This window comes from Lynx canadensis, chromosome B3 (assembly GCF_007474595.2).
Source record: "Lynx canadensis isolate LIC74 chromosome B3, mLynCan4.pri.v2, whole genome shotgun sequence".
In the NCBI taxonomy this organism is placed as follows: Eukaryota; Metazoa; Chordata; class Mammalia; order Carnivora; family Felidae; genus Lynx; species Lynx canadensis.
This window is the reverse complement of record NC_044308.2, coordinates 40,708,072-40,725,043: the sequence shown is the minus strand read 5'-3', so window position 1 is coordinate 40,725,043 and position 16,972 is coordinate 40,708,072. Positions and strand designations below refer to the sequence as shown.

The 16,972-nt window shown below is 48.8% G+C and overlaps 1 protein-coding gene across 4 annotated transcripts in view; it reads right to left on the bottom strand.

Moving 5' to 3' along the window:
* DAPK2 (death associated protein kinase 2) overlaps positions 1-15,320 on the bottom strand; it is a 119,842-nt gene extending 104,522 nt beyond the window's left edge. For 3 of the 4 annotated variants that reach the window (XM_032593624.1, XM_032593623.1, XM_030317957.1), the window contains exons 1-2: positions 15,240-15,314; positions 9,297-9,394 (exon numbers count right to left, since the gene is read on the bottom strand). In XM_032593624.1, the coding sequence (XP_032449515.1) occupies positions 9,297-9,388 (92 nt within the window). In that variant the 5' untranslated portion in view covers positions 9,389-9,394; positions 15,240-15,314. Of the gene's footprint in view, positions 1-9,296; positions 9,395-11,935; positions 12,143-15,239 lie in introns of all 4 variants that reach the window. The other variant, XM_030317958.1, reaches the window with a different exon arrangement.
* Positions 15,321-16,972: the final 1,652 nt, after the last annotated feature.

Genomic DNA, 16,972 nt, shown 5'->3' with positions numbered 1-16,972 from the left:
CATGAGGTCACAGGTCATGAGTTTGAGCCCCACATCGGGCTGTGTGCCGACAGCTTGGAGCCTGGAGCCTGCTTCGGATTCTGTATCTCCCTCTCTCTCTGCCCCTCCCCCACTTGCACTCTGTCTCTCAAAAATGAATACGCATTAAACAATTTAAAAAAAAAGAATTAACAAAATTGGAACAAGGGTGACAGCTTGAATAAAAACATTATATCAGAGTTAAATGTCCTAAATTTGAAGACTGTACTATGGATATGAAAGAGAATAGCCAAGCCCTTAGAAGATGCATAATCAAGTATTAAGGGATAAAGAAGTATAATGTCTGCAACCCACTCTCAAATGGCTTAGAAGCAATAATAGATAGGGGCGCCTGGGTGGCGCAGTCGGTTAAGCGTCCGACTTCAGCCAGGTCACGATCTCGCGGTCCGTGAGTTCGAGCCCCGCGTCAGGCTCTGGGCTGATGGCTCGGAGCCTGGAGCCTGTTTCCGATTCTGTGTCTCCCTCTCTCTCTGCCCCTCCCCTGTTCATGCTCTGTCTCTCTCTGTCCCAAAAATAAATAAAAAAAAAATAGATAACACTTAAAAAAAAAAAAAAAGAAGCAATAATAGATAAGTAGAAAGAAAGAAAGAAAGAAAGAAAGAAAGAAAGAAAGAAAATAAAAGAGAAAAGAAAAGAAAAGAAGGAGAAAGAAGGGAGAGGAGCAGGGGGAAGAGGAGGAGAGGAGGAAGGAAGGAGGGAGGAAGAAGCCAAAATGTTAAAAGGCTGTATCTGAATAAAGAATATATGGGAGTTGTTAGTCTGAAAACTTTTATTAAACTTGCAATTATTTTGAAATGGAAAATGTTTAAGGTATACGAACTCTGGATACACAGAAAGGTATAAATAAAACGTCAACCCAAAAACAACACAACACAAAATGTGCATACTGGCGATGAGGTAGAAAAGAGAGTGTATGCTGTAGATACAGGTATATCATGATTTCAGTGATCCCCACATAAGCACCTCCTTCCAGCTCTTACAGTTTTCATAACGCAAACTGAGCTCAATGAGACCTACCCCTCAGGGCGAGAGATTCGCCCTGTGTGCCAGCATCTGACGGAAGCGTGGGCAATGCAGCCACTTTGTTTGAGTGGCTTTGTGCTTTGTTTTCCTAACAATGAGTGATGAAAGCACCTCCCTCCTTCATCCGTGGCCTCTTGTCATCCAGGGCCCTCTGCGGTCACTCGTCCTCCTGGCAGCCCCATCCCTTCGACCCCCACCATGTGCTCTCTTGCCCAAGCCCAGGCCTGCTGCCCCTCAGTCTCTGGCAGAGCCCTTACCTTGGGGTGGTCATCTGCCATCTCCCGGATTAGACTGTGAGGAGCTGTCCTACTGCCAGGGTGATGGTTTCCTCCTCTGAACAACTGGCACATGTTTTAGGGGTCCCCCTATTAGCTCATGGACTGTTCTATCTCATTTCACTAGCTTTTGAGGAGAGGATCCTTGTGCCCCAGCGGAGCCTGAGTTCTTCTGGGGCAAGGCCTGAGCCCTAAATGGTGCCCATCACACAGTGGGTGCCTAGGAAGAGGCATCGGACTATGATAATGAGCTAAAGTACAGATGTGTACGTATGCATCCACACACCCCACTCATCTTTCAGAAACCACTAGCTCGCCTAGGAGACAACTATGGCCCAAAAGTCTTCCCTGCCACTAACACCAAGCTGAGAGCTTCCTGGACCTGAAGAAGATAAACCTGGTGTTAGTGGCAGAGAAGCCTTTTGGCATGAGTGACAAAAAGAGTCCATGTAAAACTTCCCTGAGCCTCAGTTTCCTCATCTGGGGAGTGGGAATGTGACCCAGCTCATATTGTCCTAGAAGGATGGGAAGCACTCGGCACAGACACTGATGTGAGTGCACAAGATTCTTAACATATGTCAGCCACTTTCACCTTCCCAGCAACAGGAAATATAAACACGTATGCTATCAGAGAGGCACAAAAATCCCAGCCCAGAGTAGGTGACAGGACTCTGCCCAGAAAAGTTTCTGGCTTTTATTTCTGACTTTCTCTAAGATTTGTTGTGTTGCACCGAGTGGAATTTCCCAGCTGGCTTCTCCTTGATGAGGTAGATCTGTATTTCCTGAGCCAGTTACCTAACATTTTGGAGACTGAGTTTCTTCATCTATAAAATAGGAGTAATAACTCTTCTCAGGACGTTATAAGGATTAAATATAATAATGTGTGTCCAGGAAATGGAAGTAATTTTTGCATTTTGTTTCCCACTTTGTGTTTGCAAAATTCTGAACGTTCATGGATGCCAAGGTCTATGGGTGCTGGGGACTTGGCTGAGGTTTTCTGCCTCAGATTTAACTCTGAGTAGGTTCCAGATAGCACTGCAGTCTCCTGATGGGTATCTGTGGGAGCCGAGCACTTATCAAGTGTAAAAGTCTGCTCTGGACACTATAGAGGGGCGCCCCGCCTGGAGGAATCTTCAGTGGGAAGATGACCAGGAACTCTTTCAGGTAACATGAGGTATGATGACCTGAGCACTTAACAGGGATGTGGGTCCAGAATAAGCAGTAATTACGTCTACAGAACAGGGTGGATGGAGTAGGATGGGGTGAGTCAGGCTTTGCTAGGGAGAGAGCATTTGACCTAGACCTTGAAGGAAAAATTTAACTTATCCAAGAGCAAGGGAACAGCAAGAACAAGGAGAAGTCACCGAAGTTGTTGGGACCTTTGGCCTCTGTCTCAGTGCTATAGTGACACTCAAAGTAAGAACCTAGGGGACAGGGTGGGGGATGGGTGAACTAGATGACGGGGATTAAGGAGTGCACTTGTTGTGATGAGCACCGGGTGTTGTATGGAAGTGTTGAATCACTATATTGTACACCTGAAACCAATATTACACTATATGTTAACTAACTGGAATTAAAATAAAAACTTAAACAAACACAAACAAATAAACAAAATAAGAAAACCTACCTTCAAAAGAGCTGATGGCCCCAAACAAACAAATGTGAGATAGGCCTCATTTCATCCCTGGGCAATCCCGGGGCCATGAGCGCTGCCCTGCTCCACCCCCCCCCACCCCCCCCACCCCCCCCCTCCGGCCTCCCCACCCTGCCCCAGGAGCTCAGCACTTGGGAGAATGTTAACTCTGAGCTTATGTGCCTCAAGCAGACACAAAAGAGAAGGGGATGTGTGGGTGTGAGAAACAGCTCTGGAAAAATGAGAAGGTAGAAGTCAGAAATAAAAATAGTTGGCTGAGTTAAGGCTACTAATTTCTTATTGACTTGTCTTCTCTAGTTTTTTATTTAAAAAAAAAAAACTTTCATCCAAAATAAGTCTCCAAGATCTCTATATACTGCTGTGAAAGATATTCAGGGGCACCTGGGTGTCTCAGTCAGTTAAGCCTCTGACTCTTGCTGTTGGCTTAGGTCATGATCCCAGAGTCATGCGATCAAGCCCCCTGCATCGGGCTCTGCACTGAGCATGGTGCTTGCTTGGGATTCTCTCTCTCTCTCTCTCTCTCTCTCTCTCTCTCTCTCTCAAATTAAAAAATAAATTAAAATATTTTTAGAGATAGTCAATGTATTTCATTAAGTGAATAAAGCAAGTTGTAGTTATGGTCATATGATCCCATCTGGACCCCTGTACACACTTGCTCTGCTTAGAAAAGTTCTAAAAGGCAACAGAAGAAAATTATCATCAAAGTCTAGCTGTGGGCACGAGACAAGGAAGGAGGGTAGAGGGAGTTGACCTTTTACTTGAACTCTTCAGAACTTTATGACATTTGCCATGCATAACTTCTATAATAAAAAAAGAAGTTTTTAATTTAAAAAGAAATACCAAAAGCCTCTTTGCTTCAAACTTCACCTTGGAAACCCTTCCCCAAAGACTGAAACAGGTAAATCCAAACACTTATTATTGTTGTTTCCTATAGTGCTTTGTGGCTAGACTGGGCTATAGAACCCAGCCTGAGTAAATCTGAGCTCTACACATTCCTGTAGGTTTTGTTTCTCTCCCAAAAGAGGCTGTCCTGGCTAAGCTACATGTGTGATCTTAACCGCTGAGAACCCCATCGGGTGACTCAGGTCTGGCAGGCAGCCCTGTCAATATGGATGTCGCAGCAAATTCCTCAGCTCTGTTTAGGAAGGGTGAGGTCCAGAACAGTGGCTCCTTCCCTGGCCCAAGGCTCCTGTCCCTACAAAAGGGAATTCTGCAGGTTACATGCCTGGCAGGGTACCTTTCAGCCTTTCATACATGAACCTCCTGTAAGTAGGAGCAAGGCTTATGGCTGTTGTCTTCACCAGGGAAGAGGGGGGTGGGGTGAGGGCATGTGTGGGGTAATGGTGAGGTAGGCTCCTTGACAGAGCTGGGGCTATGGATGAAAATTGAATGTACATATCGATAAACATTTGTTTGTTTGTTTGTTTGTTTGGAGAGAGAGCACAAGCAGGGACAGAGAAAGAGTGAGACAAAGAATTCAAAGCAGGCTCCAGGCTCCATGCTCTTGGTGTAGAGCCCGATATGGGGCTTGAGCTCACAAACTATGAGATCATGACCTGAGCCAAAGTCGGACACTGAACCAACTGAGCCACCCAGGCACCCCTGTATGTTTGTTTAAATTAGCACAGTGCAGTTTAAAAGCTTCTGGGGTGCCTAGGTGGCTCAGTTGGTTAGGCATCTGACTCTTGATTTTGGCTAAGGTCATGATCTCATAGTGGTGAGATTAAGCCCCTCAACAGGGGCATGGAGGCTGCTTGAGATTCTCTCTCCCTTTGTCCCTCCTGCCTTGTGTTAAATACATAAATAAATAAATTTAAAATATTTTTAAAAATAAAATAATATAAAAGCTTCTTTAAGTTCCACCTTCCATATTGCTTACTCTAGGACCTTGGACAAATCAGCTCACCTCCTCGGTGAGCTCGGCCTCACTTTCCTTATCTATAAAATGGAGATTTGGACTAACTTCTTGTTGAAATCCAGTTCAGCATAACATTTTATGATTTTATGTCAATGTAATAATCTAAGTAAAGGAAAGTAATATAAGCACAAGAAAGAAGAAAGCACTGATCATTACATGCTGCTTTCACTAAAATACCTTGTACTCTTGGGCATACATCCCCAGAGGGAGGGAGTATCTATCAGTGCCCTCCCCCTAGGGAACATCACTCCTTCCCCAATGCTCAACCTCCTGACTCTGACACTGTTGCTCTACTCTCAAGGTCAAACAGAAAAGACCACCCTACTACATATTCTCCTCCACTCCCTGAGAAGCATTCAAATGAGAGCAAAAATGAGTTTGTACGTTGTGGGTCCTTATGGTGTGGTAGCCAGAGCCCCAGACTAAGAGTAGTCAGACTACCGGTCCCCATCCTGGTCTATGACTAGTTCCCCGAGTGACCTCGGACAAGTCACTTCTCCTCTCTGGACCTAGCCTTGTCTAAAAAGGAGGAATTGGATGGGTTTTTCTTTATAAGTCCTGCTCTAATATTCCCCTGCTCTACCCTACCCTGGCTACCAAGGCTGGGAGAAGCCAGAATCTGTAGGTTGCAGCATTTCTCCAGCCACTCTCAGAAGCAGCAGACAATCTCCAGCATCCCCAGCAGGCTGGTACCAAAATGGCACAGCTAAGTATCTGCACTCAGCATGAAATCAGTTAAGAATCACATGGTCAAGCAGCTGAGGACCCTCCAGCCAGGGCACACTGTCCCAATCCAAAGGTGGATTTAGCAGCTCTACTCCCAGATGCTCTCTTACTTGTAGGATAAGGACATAAAGACATCCAAATGAATCAAAAACATGAGCTTTAGGGACAAGACTAGGCCAAGGAAGAGAGTGAAAGATTCCTTGTTTGTTAATGCACGGTTTTAGGTAAGATATAACAGGCCTACAGAAAAAAAATGCACATAAAGAGGTATGGCTTTTCATAAAGGATGTATCTGTGAAGTAAGTGCCCAGATCAAGAAACAGAACAATACCCACCCCACGGGACCTCCCTCATGCCGCCTTCCAGTCACTAGTTCTTTCAGAATAACCACTATTCTGACTCCCAGCACCATTGATTCATTTTGCCCATTTTGAGCTTTACCCAAATGGAATTATACAGTACGGACTCATTTGCACCTGGCTTTCTTTACCCAACATTAGGTGTGTGAGCCTTATCTATCAGTACGGGTAAAAATGAAAAATGGTGTTGCTTGCTTTCATTTTTGCACAGGAAGGACTGAATGAGGAGCTAAATCAGTAAGACATCCTTGAGTTTAGCCTAGGGTGCTCACTGACAGCAGAGGAAGCAGGTTTACACGCACCTCTCCCCAAAATAAGCATGACCCAACAACTCTGTTCTTCCTGCAGAGTCCCACACCTCCCTCTTGGGGGCGCTCCAGAGGTGGGAGGCAGGGCCTTGGTGTCCCAAATATACTTCAAAGGCCAGAAGCTCTTGTTCATCGAGCACTTACCCTGTGCCTGGTTCCATGAGGGTACCATAGACTTGGCATTTCACTTGATTCCAACGACCATGGACTAGGTACTGTTATTATTTCTATCTTACGGGTAAGAAAACAGAGGCCCCAGAGAGGTTGAGTAAGCTGTCCTAAGGTTGCACAGCTAGGAAGGGGACCCAAATCTCAATATGTGCCAAACCTTTCCACCACTCTGTGTTGACACAAAGCTCACTGGCCACGTGTCTAACACCTATGTCTCTAACCTCATCTAGCACTGCTCACCTACAGCTCAAGTTTCAGCAGCTCTGGGCCCGTGTCCATGTTGTTGCCTTTGCCTGCACCTTTAGCCCTCAGTTCTCAAATGGACAGTCACTTCCTCAGAGCAGCATTCCCTGACCACTTGGTCTCAACTGTGTCCCCTATTCTGTCTCAGTGCATCCTGTTCTCTCCTTGCACAGCCCTTAACACATGCCATAATGAATTATGCTTTTGGTTCCCCTGTTCACTGGTTTAGAGCCTTTGTCCACCAGTGGATCATAAGCTGCAAAAGGACAGGAATGCATCTGCTGGTTTGCCACTACCTTGGACAGTGCCTGGCACAAGGAACCTCCTCAGAAGCATGATAAGTGAAGAAAAGGAGGGGAGGAGAGAAAAAGAGGACTGCCCCTTCTGAATCTCAGCACTCATCTGCTGGCAGCTCTAGTTCCAGCCTGTTTATGGCCCCTGGCAAGATCTTCCCCTCTCTGAGTCTCAGTTTCTTCAGTTTTCAGATGAAGAGCCTGGAAGAAAGAATCTCTATAAGCCTTCTAGCTCATCTGGCCTCTAGACCACAAATCCTAGGATTTCAAGCCATTCCAAAGGCCTCAGGCCCCTTCAGCCTCTTACCAGTCAACACTTTTGAAATGAGGGGGAGTCATCCAAGGCTCCCAGGCTGTGAGGTACAGGCCCTCCACCCTGCTATACGTGAAGGACCAGAGAAGAGGCCTCTTCCAGTTCTTAATAAAAAATTTTTTAACGTTTATTTATTTTTGAGAGAGAGAGAGACAGAGTGTGAGTGGGGGAGGGGCAGAGAGAGAGGGAGACACAGAATCTGAAGCACACTCCAGGCTCCAAGCTGTCAGCACAGAGCCCAATGCGGGGCTCGAACCCATGAACTGTGAGATCATGACCTGAGCCAAAGTCGGACGCCTAACCGACTGAGCCACCCAGGTGCCCCAGGCCTCCTCCAGTTCTAATAGCCCTGATGTACAAACTGGGGAGAGACGGGACTAAGAAGGAAGAAAAGATGAATTCCCCCAGGAAACTGCTTCTACTTTCTTCCTCAGAGCCCCCGGCCCAACAAGGTCCCATCCAACTCTGGCCTTGGCATGTGCACGGCTGCCCCTATGGCCAGGCTGAACGTCCAGGACTGAACCTGTCCATGTCTTGCTCATATCTGTACCCGGAGCACTTGGCACAGACCCCCATAGGATGTGGCCAAGGTGAGGCTACCAAATCAAATGCCATGGGCAAGGCCTGCCAGGGTCTGCTGCTGAGCTTGCCACTTTCTCCCTTGTACCACCAAGGTCAGGAGAAGCACCTGGCTTCCCATTCAGAGGCAGACTCCAACTGACCACCCTCCAGCCTCTGGCCCTCTGTCTTCTTCCCACCCCTTCACCCCTGGATTTCCAGTGGCAGCCGGCTCAGGCAGAAGGCTGAGGACTCATTCCCCTCCAGGGTCTCTGCAGTCTTTGCTCCCCCACCCAGCCAGCTAGTCAGTCAGGACAAGCACTCCCTGGACTTGAAGTAACTGCACCTTCCTCTTGGAGTAAGGCTCCTCTGGCTTTGAAACTCTTTCAATTTTGTCTTTAAACATAAAAGAAAGTAAGAGAATTAGGCCTGACCCAAGAGCTCTATAAAGGGGAAAGGCCTCCTGTGTTGCATCGTGGATACAGCAAAGGCCCTAAACCCCCAAGTTTTTACTCTGCTGGGTGTGTGAAGGGGTGAGGCTTGGTGTACCGGTAAGCATATGTGAGTGTGTAAGTGCCATGCTCATTGGAAAGGGCATGACAGGTGTGCGGGTGCAAACTGGACTGGCCAGACCTTGGCCACATCACTCGCTGGCTGACCAATTTCAGGCAACTTGCTTAAACTCTTTGGGCCAGTTTCCTCACTTGCAAAATGAGAATGAAATGAATTCCCATCTCTTGCATTGCAGTGAGAATCCAACCCTAGGGCTGGTGATCTGTAATCACTAAAAAACTGTTTAAATATTAGCAGATTCTGGAAATGGAAGGCAAGAAGAGAGCTTGGGAAATCTTCATTCCTTTCTGAAGAGTAACTACTTTCAGATATCAGGACTTATCCCTGGCTGCATTCTAGATTTAGCAAACCTAAAAATGCACCCAATAACTCAGATCCTAGGAACCTTCGTGACGAGGCTCGCGTACCCTGTTACTCAACGTGAATCCATTTTCAGGAGGATTACTTCACCTCCCATTCAGGCACTGAGGTTATGAAACAAAATCCTGAGAGCCATGGAGAATCCTAAGTGGGACTCAGAGAAGAAAACCAACAGACCAGGTCTCAGTCCAGAACCTGGGAATGGCTTTGTGAGAAAAGTAACAGATGAAACGAGAAGCATTTAGACTCACCATAACTGTCAGCCAGGCTATACTGAAAACCTAGAGCTCAAGAATTCTAGTCCCTTATGCCAGCAAGTCTTTATTTCCACAGAGATGACTGTTTTCAGAGCTGCACACGAAGGTGAATGCCTCAGGATTGTTTTTAAAGTTTCCCACGAGTCCTGTGACAAGTCCGTGCCTACAAGATCAAGTGACAAGTGTACCAGGAGAGGCACCCCCTCCACCTCTCCCAGCCTCTTACCTCCCCAGCTCCTCTCCGATGTCATAAAAGTCCTCCACCTTCTGCTGCTTGAATGTCTCCATGTTTGGGCTCTTCATTGAGGCCTGGAGCATACAGCCCTGAAATGGGAGGAAATGGGAGGTCAGGACAGCCGTGAACACTGTTGGAAGCCTCAGAGTCTGGGCCTAAAAGTAATCAGCTTGCAAGGAGCTAATAATTTAACAATAATCCACAGCACTTGTTCCTTAAGAATTGCCCTGCTCAAGCAAGCCTTTTCTCACCAATGACTGACGATATACGGTTCTTTTTTTTTTTTTTAATATTTATTTATTTTTGAGAGAGAGAGCACAAGTGAGGGAGGGGCAAGAGGGAGAAGCAGGCTCCAGGCTCTGAGCTGTTGGCACAGAGTCTGATGCAGGGCTCCAGCTCATGAACCATGAGATCATGACCTGAGCCAAAGTCGGACGCTTAATGGACTGAGCCACCCAGGTGCCCCTATACGGTTCTTATTTGATGTATACCAATTCAAATTTGTTAAGGAGATAGAAAAAGAGCCCTCCTCACTTCTTCAGATCTGCTCTGAACAAGTTCAGAGAAACAGCACCATGGCCAGCTTCGGCAATTTGTACTCATGAAATCCAGGTCTACTGAGAAAAGAAGCAACCATAAGACAGGAGAGAGAGCCCTCATCTTTGAGTCAGAAGTTCTGGATTCAAGTCCCAATTGCCTGGGTAAGTCATGTAAACTGCCGGAGACTCAGTTTCCTCATCTGTGAGATGGGTTAATACTATTTAAAAAAATGCAAATCATGAAATTATTTTGTAAACTATAAAATGCTGTAAAAAGGTAAGGGATTATCATCACCTCAGTTCCCTCAGGGGCTGTGCCACCCAACTGCGAGTCTGAACTGATTTATAAACTCTCTCACTCATCATCCCAAGGGAAAGATGGACGGGAGTGGTGTGACAAATCACAATAGGCACCAGGAGTCAGGAGCTAGAGGTTCTAGTTCCAATTCTGCCCACAACTAGCTCTGTGACCTCATCTCTTGTCAGAGGAGCCTCAGATTCCTCATCTATAAAATGGAGCCAACTGCCCACCCAGATCACCTCAGTAAGAGCCAGAAGACAACTCTGAGCCATGGGGAGTGTTCACCACTACACCAGAAGAGACTGTATGCATCCTACCCTGGGATCCCCTTGCCCCAAGAAGCCCCACCCATTCTTGGAGTTCCATATGCCATCCTGGACAGCACCCCAAGGGCAGGGCCCAGGACACAGCCTGCAAATGACAAAGATAAACCCAGCTGCCTGTGGATGTGTCTTTCGAGAGTCATTAGCAAAGGCCTCTCAGAGCTCATTTTGGCTAGAGTTGGGAGCTTTTCTTCTGCCTGCCAATCAGATACCAACCACGCCCAGGGCCCCATGAGCCCCAAAAGACTGTTTTCACCAGGCTGGGTGGAGGCACCATTACATAAGGGTGAGTCTCATCAGTGCCAAGTGGCTGGAGCTGTTCCAACTCTCAGAAAATGTATACATTTCACCCTCTTTCATCCAATGCTGCCCCCTGCAAACCACAGCTCTATTACTGAGATGCAGCCTGCCTCCCTCCCTTCCATGGAGCACACATCCCTGAAGACCCCCAGGCAGAGCTGGCCTGGCTCCCCAGCCTGACTCTCCTGGTCACCTGCCGACCTCCTGCCCTGTCAGTGCACGTGGTCCATCGGGCATCCTCCTCCCTCTTCGGTCTTCACCTTGTGCTTGGCCTGAGCCCAGCAAGCATGGAATACAAAAAAGGGCAGGCTCCCAGGAGCCCCAGTTGTAGACTAGCCTGGGTGTGTATTAGCTGTGTAACCCACACAGGTTGGCACCATCTTTGGGCCTCAGTCCCCTCATCTGTAAAAAGGGCTGATAACATCCATATCGCCTACTTCACACAGTCCTGAGGGGTGGGGTTACTCAGTTCACACAACTAAAGAAAAGCAGAAAACTCCAAGAAGTTCTGTTGACAGATACACTGAGAGCAGCCCCTGGAACAGCTAAGATCCTCCATTTGGTGATAGGCCAGCTCCATTTGCTATCAGGAGCTGAGAGGGGGTCGAAGCAACCCCAGCTCCCCAACAAAATCATGAGCCCCTGCCTTGGGCTCCAGGGGTAGCCAGGGGCTCGGGGGCAAGGGAGCCCCCTAAGGACAAACTAGGACCACCAGTTTGGCTCCAACTAATGTTTTGGCCTTATCTCCCTCCCCCCACATACCTATAGTATAGCTAAAGTAGACCTTTCCCTTTCCCCCAAAACTTCCACCCTTGCCATGCCTCAGCTCAACCTGGCCCCTTTCCATGGAAGGCCCACCTGGAGAGCCTCCCTAGGAAAACTGCTCTCTTCCCACAAGACCTAGCTCAAATGCTACCAACTCTGAGGCTTCATGACCCTTTTACTCATCAAAACAAATTAAAACCCCCTTCTCCCTTTCAGTTCCCAGAGAGGTCTCATCATACATTTTTAGGGTTAGAGCATTCATATTTTGGCTCATAACTGTCTATGTCTAACCCAGAAGGAGAATTCACAGATTCCATAGTCACACCCGGGTTTATACCCCAGCTCTACAACCTCTGCACACATTGAGCACAGGACAACTTTTCTAAGCTTCAAATTACTTACATGGAAAATGAATCTGGACAATGCCTACTGTTGGTGACTATGTGGAGAAATCAGAACTCTCCAACACTGCCAGGAGAAGCACACTCTGGAACAACCACTTTGGAAATCTGTTGGGCAGTTTTTATGGACATCCGTAAGGGAAATGCATGTAGACGCCTTCCAAAATGGCCCATGTCAGAATGTTCACGGCAGCATTGTTAATAATAACTAAAAATTGGAAACAACCAAATGGCCATCAATAGAAGAATAGATACGTAAATAGAGTTATACCCATGCAATAGAATTATTACAGAACAATGAGAATAAATAAACTACGGCTACCTGCAACAACATAGATGAAACTCACAAGCCTAATAATGTTGAATGAAAGAAGCCAGACAGAAAAGATTACATACTGTGTGATTCCACTTAGGCAAAACTCACCTGTGGTGCTAACAGTCAGAATAGTGGTTACCCCTGGGTGAGAGGTGATGTCTAGGACTCAAGGGGGGTTTCAGGGTACAGGCAATGCTGTTTCTTGATCTGGGCAGTGGTTACATGGCTATGTGTCATGTACACTTACTTTGTATACAATCAAAATTTTACATAATAAAATATGAGACTAATATCTACTTTCGGACAAAATGAGATATCATACGTAAAATGTTTTAAGTAGTGTCTAGATGGTTCCAACAAATATGAATTCCTTCCCTCCTGCCTACTGTCTTGGAGCCCCATGAGGGCAGTGGTGGTGACATTCTCACCTCTGTCCCCTTGTAGCAGCTGGTAGACAGCAGGTGCTCCATAAATGTTGGTTGATTTAAATGTAGTGGCCCAGTCTCCATTCTCAAAGCCACTGCTCAGATGCTTCAAGTTAAAATAACCAATAACAACTTAAAGCCTCTTCCTGATATCTCTCCCCAAGATGAATTTGTATTTTATCAATTTTCTCAATATAGGAACATGAACTAAAGGGGAGAAACTCTGAGGTGGAATTATAATCACCAGTTAGGACCCAGAAAAGGCCCCAGGGCACAGGAACCTTTCGGGCCCTGAAAAGATGAAAGCACACGTCAGAGGGGAGGGACACAGCTACAGCTTTTGGTCAGAGGCACAGGGCATCAGCTCTAGACATTTCAAGGATGAAGCCCATCTTAATGCCCACATTTCTCTTAATGGAATCGCTAGAATTCATACTCCTGTCCCCAACCCTAATAATAAGCAACACTTCTGAGGGTTAACACAGATTTCCTAGAACCTCACAAAAAGGGACCTCAAAGATCATTTAGGGGATTTTTAAACTCTGCTTCAGGAGCCACCGGCATGAGGAAGGGGAGGCACAGCAGTTCTACTTTATATTGTAAGTTAGGGCTCTGTGTAAGAATTCATGGCGGTCGGGGGGGGGGGCGGGGTGGTTGAAAACCACTGGTGTCTGGCCTAACCCACTTGTTTTACAAAAGAAGGAAACTAAGGACCAGACAGGGGAAGGGACTTATTGAGTCACACAGCTAGTCCGCTCCAGCTGTTCTGCCCTGGGCGTCGATGACAGCACCCTCAACCCTGCTCATGCTGCTGAACATTCAGAGACCATCACACCACCTCACCCAATATAAGTCAGTGACATGGGACCACTGCAAGGGAGCAGGCATGATGGTCCTCTTATACCTCTCCCCACACTAGGAATCATCACCCAGGCTCTGAGGAGGCCATCCACAGAAGGAAAGGGACCCTAGGGGTGCCTGGGTGGCTCAGTCGGTTGAGGTCTCGGCTCAGGTCATGATCTCACAGTTCGTGAGTTCGAGCCCTGCATCGGGCTCTGTGCTGACGGCTCAGAGCCTGGAGCCTGCTTCCGATTCTGTGTCTCATTCTCTCTCTGCCCCTCCCCTGCTCATGCTCTGTCTCTCTCTGTCTCAAAAATAAATAAAACATTAAAAAAAAAAATCTGAAAAAAAAAAAGGAAAGGGACTCCAGCATCAGAGACCCCCTCCAGGCCTTCAAGGCTTTGACGAACTCCAACCCCTGATAAAGAAACTTGGGCTCAGACATCAGCCATTTGCCTAAATTGACAAGAGAAAACCCCATTTTTCTAGTGAAGGTCCAGTCCATGTGCAGCCTGCTTGTTCACTCTCATGTCTAATAAGGAGGCAAACCTGAGGGAGGTGGTCAGGACAGTTCAGGTCTCATTCCTGCCAGCTGGAAACTTGCTCCAGACCAGCACCCACCCACCCTCATCCACACCCCTGCACCCTCTGCCCAAGCCTCTCCCAAAGCAGCTGAATTATCAGTGGGGCCACTTTAGGTGTTAAAAACACATCTTAGGAGATGGGCGGTTTGGGGAAGAACAGGACTCTGAAAGTATTTGTGAAGAGGCCAAGGCACCAGCTCCCCTTAGTCACCAGGACTCTCCCAGAAATACCTTACATGGACACAGCTGGGAATCAGAGTCAGAAACCATAGCAGCAGCCCCCAGCTGCCCTCGGCTGGATTCTAGAGAACAAGGTGTCAGGGGCTGTGTTCTCTCCACATGCCCCCAGGGACCTTCTTCCCACCTGCTTCTGAGGCAACCAGCTATGACTTCCTCTCTTCCAGGGTGTACCCCTAATGTACCACTACCTTCATGTCCTCAGTGTTCACCTCTTTCCTCCTTCCCAAAGTGAGAATACTTATTTCCACATGGCAAAGTCACAGTGAGGGCTAGCCAGACCCACACATGCCATGAGGCATCCACAATGCCTGGTCCAGAATCAGGGTCAACAACTGACAATGCCTTCCTTCCTATGCCCTTCTACCCCAGACCCACTGACTACCCCCATGCCCACCGTAGCTCTGGCCTCGGTCTGGGCCCCTGACGATGGGGACCACAGCTTCATTCTGCCACAAGCAAGCTGACTATGTACGGAGCAGCCTTCTTGAAACGAGTCCTTGTGCAAATGGGGAGAGGAGGTGTGCGAGGTGGCCGTTGCTGAGAAGACTGGCCCCTCTCCTCCCGCGAATCTGTAGTGCTCTCTCCATTAAGGCGCCCTAGGTTGATGAAAGTCTGTCTCTATCTCTCGCCTGGGTGCCAGGCCTCGGCCCGCTGCCCCCACCCGGTCCCTCGGGTCAAAGTGCCAGGCTTCGGAGCGCGGCCCTCTGGGGCGCAGCGGGCAGGTCCAGGGCCGGCCACAGCGCCAAGGGCAAGGCCGGCCATACCCGGGGGGGTGGTGTCAGGGACCGGGGCGGCGGGCTTGGGGAACCCGAGACAGATCCCGGGACCAATCTGTCCCCGCCAGCCTCAGCCCCGCGCGCCCCGTCCCGCCCGTCGAGCCCGCACACGGGCGCTACTCACGGCGGGAGGCTGCGCTGGGCGGGCACGGCGAGCACGGCAGGCGCGACCGGGTGCGCGGCGCTCGTCTCTGCTCTCCGGCCGCCCGCCCGCGGAGCCGCTGAGGAGCCGAGGGGGCGGAGCGGCCTGCCCGGTCCCAGGCGCCGGCTGGAGGCGCTCCCGGCCGCCCCGGGACGGGGCTCGGGGCGCCCCCTGCTGGGAGCCCCCTCCGGACAGCCCCGAGGTGAGGGCCGACAGCCTTCCACCAGGTCCGGCGACGCTTCCAGGAGTCAAGGGAGAGAGCCAGGGGCAAGACCCTCCAGGCGTCCTTACCGGCTCTGAGGTTCACAAGCTGTGTGGCCTTGGGCAAGTCAACGAACCTCTCCAAGCTTTATCTGGAAAATGATTTAAATGAGCTGCTGATAATGTGACGTAGCCTGGCACAATCGCTCAGACAATGTTATTTCCTTGTCCCTCCACCCCTAACCTCCACACTCCCCGCCCCCAACACGCACACTGTGAGAGAGGAAGTCCCACTAGGGAATAGGCCGTTTCCTCCCTCCCAGCCAGAAGGCTCCCTGATATATTCTTCTGGGAACCTCACCACCCACGTTTCATAGCTGGGTAGGGGCTGAGATGGAGAGGGACACTCCCCTCCTCACCACCAAGCCCCAGCTTGGAAACAGCCTAACCTCCTTCGCCCTCCGTACCCCCAGCCTCTGCAAGGTTGGTAAGTGAAGCCCTGCATCACCATCAAGCCTTCCTTAATAAAGGACTTGGCAGTGGATTCCTCCTCTCGTCCTTCTGCCAAGAATCCCAGGAGGGGAAAAGAAGAGTGAGAATGGAGAGGGTGATGGGAAGAAGGAAGCGGAAACAGAATCACAGCCAAGACAGAACTTACTTCAAGACAAGAGACTGTTTAGCAAAAGGAAATGGAGGCCCCTTCCCAGAGTTTCCATCCCTAAGTCACCCACAGGGCTCCTCAAGACAGTCCTAGAGGAGAAGGTGTTAGATTCAGAGCTCTGCCCTTTGGTTCAAAGCCCCGCTCTGCCATTCCCCATGTATAGTCTTAGGCATGGCACCCGAGCTTTTCCTTCATCAGTTAAGTGGAGCAAACAACCCTTCTTAGAGTGTCTAATGGAGCTTACATGGGGCTGAAACGAAAGCATGTGCAAGTTGCATCTAGAGGACCTCCACCAGTGTGGGCAACCTCTCCCCCACATACTGGGGGTACTGACAAGTACAGATGAGCCCCGCCCCCCAGCTGACCAGTGCCTGAGACAGCCCGGAAAAAGACCGCAGAACTTCCTTGTTTATAAACTTTCACATCCCAGGACAGTGCAGGCCCTGAGTCTCCTGTCCCAAGAACACCATGCTACCTGGAGTAATACCCAAGACCAGAGGTGGCTTCCAATGTCAGTGACAGAGAAGGACACCCACTGAGCTTTCATCAGCATAGGGCGACCCTTCATCCTCACAGACCCTCAAAACGCACACACACACACACACACACACACACACACACCCCACCCATTTCCAGTCATCTACTGCTATGTAACAAACCACCTCAGCCTTGGTGGCTTGAAACAGCAATCTTGTCAGGCTCACAAATTCTGAGGGTCAGGAATTCAGACATTGCACAATTTGGCTTATCTCTGCTCGACAGTGTCTGGGGCTTCAACTGGGAAGACTTGAGTAGTTGGGAATGACTTGAATGGCTGGGAGATGGAATATTCTGGAGGCTTCTTCATTCACAT